The sequence below is a fragment of the Gymnoscopelus braueri genome, assembly GCF_963280865.1.
Source record: "Gymnoscopelus braueri genome assembly, contig: SCAFFOLD_227, whole genome shotgun sequence".
In the NCBI taxonomy this organism is placed as follows: Eukaryota; Metazoa; Chordata; class Actinopteri; order Myctophiformes; family Myctophidae; genus Gymnoscopelus; species Gymnoscopelus braueri.
The window spans coordinates 82,847-87,641 of NW_027660572.1; the positions used below are offsets into that span (position 1 = coordinate 82,847).

The following is a 4,795-nucleotide window of genomic DNA, read 5'->3' on the forward strand; positions in this document are numbered from 1 at the left end:
TATCAGCTGTCAAATCTGTCTGCATCCATTTCCTACTGCAGTGTCTCATTGGCATGACAAAATATACACTGTATTGTCAAAACATGGCAAAGTAATGGTGATCAGACAAAAGTTAAAAGATAATACATGATTTGAGGAATGCGTGCGTGTGCACGCACACACACACACACACACACACACACACACACACACACACACACACACACACACACACACACACACACACACACACACACACACACACACACACACACACACACACGATACTGTATGTACTTGTATACTAATTATGAAAATATCTCTCTCTTCTAGTTCCAGATCTCATATAAGACAGAGTGCAAAGGTGAGAGGAGGTGATATACTTCCAGTGACGTTCATTCATAAATAAAGCTTTAATTTCCCTCTTTCAGTTTGATGCATTGTGGTTTCACATGATTGATTTTGCACTTTCTAGTAACTCTCAGAACCAGTTATTCAAATATCAAATATTGTCATTGTTTGTTTTTTGTTGTCACTCAACAATAACTTTATCAATGTCCCTCAACAATAACCCTTTATCAATGTCTTGTTTTTATAGCTAACTGTTCAGCAAGACCCACCAAAGGTGAGTGACATGACTCTTAGATTTTGGGTGCATTCCATCAACCATATTATGACCTCAAACTTCCTTCCTGTTTTACTAGAGGTGTGAGTCACGTCCACTAACACTGACTACAGTCTCACACACAAATATCATATGTACAAATGCAAGTGTGCGGACTTATTCCCACTGTACCCTATGTATTAAGTAGCTCACAAAGTGAGCTACTTAATGCCTGAGGCTAATACCTGAGGCTGATTCTAAAACATGTCTTCTAAATCCTAACAGTTTTCTGAAAAACGTATGTTGCTATCAGTGGTGCTCAAACCTTTTCATGTCAAAGGCCCCCAAAATGATATGTATTTGGCCGCGGACCCCCATCATCTCAAAATAGTTTTTTCAAGGGACCCCCAGAAGATTTCAGTTAAAATGTTTGATTCAAAGATTAGATTTGTTTTTCACGATTTCTCAAAAATAGCACATCTACAAGCTCATCCCTGAGCTTGTATCTGCTATTTTTGAATAGCCAAGGTATAAAATATGGCTGAAATCTAAAATGAACAAAGGGGTAGGATATGCACATCCCCACAGTATCTGTAAACACGGTGCTGGACCCAAAAAGAATTAAGTGAAGAAAAAAGGGAATGTCCGCACACGGCTGCTCTCCCATCTTTTTTGTATTTATTATTTTAACCAAACAACGTTTCGCCCATGCAGGGCTTCATCAAGTTCTCCTTGATGAAGCCCTGCATGGGCGAAACGTTGTTTGGCAAAACTTTTTTTTTGTTTTAATCTAAAATGACACAGATGCTTTCCTGGTTTTAATGGCTTAATGTACTCTCTTCTATTTGCACAGGTCCACCTCTGACCTGCCTCGGTGCCTGGTGTCCAGAATCATGGAAGGTTCTACTGATGTTTGCTGTTCCTGTTGGAGCCATCGTCCTCTCGTGTCTTGTCTACCGTCTCTGGCTGTCCAAACGGAAAGGCCAGCAGAGTTTCACTGTCAGTGAAACCCATGATGCCACTGAAGACCAGGGCTCCTACAGCGCTGTGAAGACAAGCATTTCATTACAATAAGTTGTTTTTAATTCAGTGTTTTTAAACTATCTCACATCGAGTAGGACCATTTTGATTTAAGGCCTCCTCTATGAATACCAAAACGCTCGCCCCAAAACACAGTCGCCCCAGGCAAAAATCCGGAAACCTTGAAACGGTCCCTACCTGGTATACCTAAACGTAACCTCAGTGAACCGTAACCCTATTCCTAAACTTAACCTCAGTAAAACGGTGCCAAAACCTAACCCTATTCTTAAACGTAACCCCAGTAAAACTATGCCTAGACTGCCCCAACGCTCCTGATTTCGTGTATAGAGGGGCGGGTGTATAGAGCCGGCGAGAGACTGCGCCTGATCCCATTGGTTCACCGATCTGTCCGTCAACCCCCGCCCCGTTAACGCAACATTACGAGTGACGCCCACTGCACTCTGGTTGGTTGGGAAGTGAAACACTTCCTCATACCGAGTACACCGACGGGCTGGGCCAGGCTTTTATTTTTTAGCAAAACTAAACAATAAAAGCCTGGAGATCGAGGCTAAACTATGCCTAACCCTAAACGTATTTCTAACCTTATCCTCAGAAAAACAAATACAAGAATACAAGAACCGCCCCAGCGTGCGGTCGCCGTGTTTTGGGGTGAGCCTTCCGGTTACCTCCTTCATACCAGTGGTTCTCAAAGTAGGGTCCGGAGACCCCCAGTGGTCCTTGAGGGGGTTCCAGGGGGTCCCTAGCAGAATCTGTGAATATAACATCCAAATCACTTTGACCACTTCAAAACCTATATTCATTGGCTATTTGAAAATAGCCGATCTTCAAGCTCACAATGCATCGCACGATGCATAAGGTCACGACCCTAACCCTAACATGAGAAAGAAATTGAATATTTTTGAAACATTTTAACATCACAAATCTTGTATGGGCTCAAAATAATTTCAGATAAGGGGTTCCGTGGCCAAATACATATTGACTAGGGGTGGGACGATATATCGATATCGCTATATATCGCGATACTTCCTCCCGCGATAAAAAATCGATATACTGCCGAAAAATATCGATATAAATCGCAGTTTTTTTTTTAATACGTTTTGTTTTCCGACTCCGTATTTGTGTGATGATGATTTTGAACTGTTTGGAGCTATTTTATGTGTTCATGAATTGAATACAATGACTATCGTGATATATCGTTGGTGAAATTTCATGCAATATATCCTGATATCGCAATATATCGAATATCGTGATATTATTGTTATCGAGGGCCTAATATCGCCACAGATATCGTATTGTGAGATACCCATATCGTCCCACCCCTAATATTGACATGAAAATGTTTGAGAACCACTGATCTATACAACTGAAGTACCACCCGTTATTTGTACTTCTCCCGTTTATGGACCAAATATAATGTCACCCATGTCCCTTAAGTGACACTCGCCTAATGATCTGGGGAAATGGCCACTTAAACCCCAGCATCCGTATTCTGGAGAAAACCTTCGCAGACATTGTGAGCTTGATTTTTAACGAGAGCGATGTCACTAGTATAGAGCCCTGAGGGACTCCGGTCAACCATATAGGCTCAGGGTTTAAGTGGTTATGTCACATGACCACATGACCATAGAAACACCTCTTTGTACTGTAAGTGTGTCATTGGATGATATGTGTGGTTGAATTTCACGTTGTTTTTAAAAGTTTTGACTTTTTTTCCAGCTTCTTACATTATACCTTATTTACTGTATTTATGTTTAAATCAAAGTAAAAGTGTACATTTTAGTTTGGCTGGGTTTACATATATTGTTTTGCTTATCTTGGTTTCTAAATGTGCTACTGTCCTACGCTAAATTCTATTTTTATTTAGTTTCTAAGTTAAAAGTTTGTTTTGCTTTTTTTTACATTAACCCTCGTAGGGTCTTCGTGTTTTAGTCACACCCAGGGCCTTCGGGTCACTTTGACCCGAAGGCCCTGTGTGAAAATTTTCATTTTCATGAAAATGAAAATTTTCATTTTCATATCACATGTTTAGTACAGTAAATAAGGCAAATAGAAGAAGTTTCATAGAGAACAAAAAATGTTTACATACTTTTAATTCATGTTGAAAATGTTAAACCGGGTCAAAAGGACCCGAGGACCCTACGAGGGTTAAGGAACGTTCTGTCTCACAGCAAGAAAACAACATTTTAAACCGTTTTTATAGAGGCAAGACTATAGTCAATAAGAAAATACATGATGAGGTGCTATGAATTCTACATTATTCATAGATTATTGCACTCAAATTTGTTTATTAATGTGTACCATGTACAATAGGAACAACTGTTAGCTTCCAGTTAACACAGGAACACCACAGCTTTGTAGAAGTGAGTAGTTTTATCTGATAGAGAGCATTTAGACCATAAACCTCACATCTTATCTCATTCAGTAAACCACAATAAGTCACCCGTAGTGAGTATCTCGGCCAGTTAACCATGATAAGCTTCATTCATGGGTTCATGTGACACCCACTTCAAAACCAGCATGAAATCAGGATTATCTCACAAGTGTGAGATGTGGGTTTATGATCGATCAACCTTCAACCTTCAACAGCTTTAGCCTAAAGTTTAAACACTCTACCTCTATTTTAGAAAAGTTGATTTGATTAGATTTATTTGACGTTTCCTTAAAAGAAAACTCAGGAAGAAGAAAGTTAGTCAAGGATAAACACAAAAGACTCACTCCTTATTGCACATTCCTTACTGCTGCCTCTCAACGTTATTTGCTGCTAAAGTTCCTTTTAAAGGGGGCTTAAAGAGTGGGTCTTGACTGTACGTTTTTTTAACCTTTGTTTTTCTTTAAAACCCCAGTTTCTTGTGTATATTATACTACCCTCCTTCCAACATTTTGCTGCTTCTACCTGTGTGAGTGAGAGACAAATAAAACCTTATTGATTATTAATTGTGGTCCTTGGTCTCACGCAGAATCAAACACATCAATGAACAGGGATTGGTACTTACAATTATCTAAAACACTTCTTTACATTCTCGTACACATACGTGTGGAAAGGTAACACGCCAGACCCTTTTAATGGCATTTTCAGAATTGCAGTGGAAAATGTTTTGTTTCCCAATTCCCAACGAGAGATTATATAGAAGTGTTCAGTGTTAACAGACAGACTGCTTAAGGCGTGCGTGC

The 4,795-nt window shown here is 39.7% G+C and overlaps 1 protein-coding gene across 1 annotated transcript in view; it reads left to right on the top strand.

Moving 5' to 3' along the window:
* The window catches only part of LOC308081432 (uncharacterized protein), a 10,392-nt gene extending 5,841 nt beyond the window's left edge, over window positions 1–4,551 (top strand). Inside the window, exons 4-7 of the mRNA XM_080457801.1 lie at window positions 313–343; window positions 578–604; window positions 1,437–1,904; window positions 2,171–4,551. Of these exons, the coding sequence (XP_080313927.1) occupies window positions 313–343; window positions 578–604; window positions 1,437–1,657 (279 nt within the window). The 3' untranslated portion in view covers window positions 1,658–1,904; window positions 2,171–4,551. The remainder of the gene's footprint in view (window positions 1–312; window positions 344–577; window positions 605–1,436; window positions 1,905–2,170) is intronic.
* The last annotated feature ends 244 nt before the right edge of the window (window positions 4,552–4,795 follow it).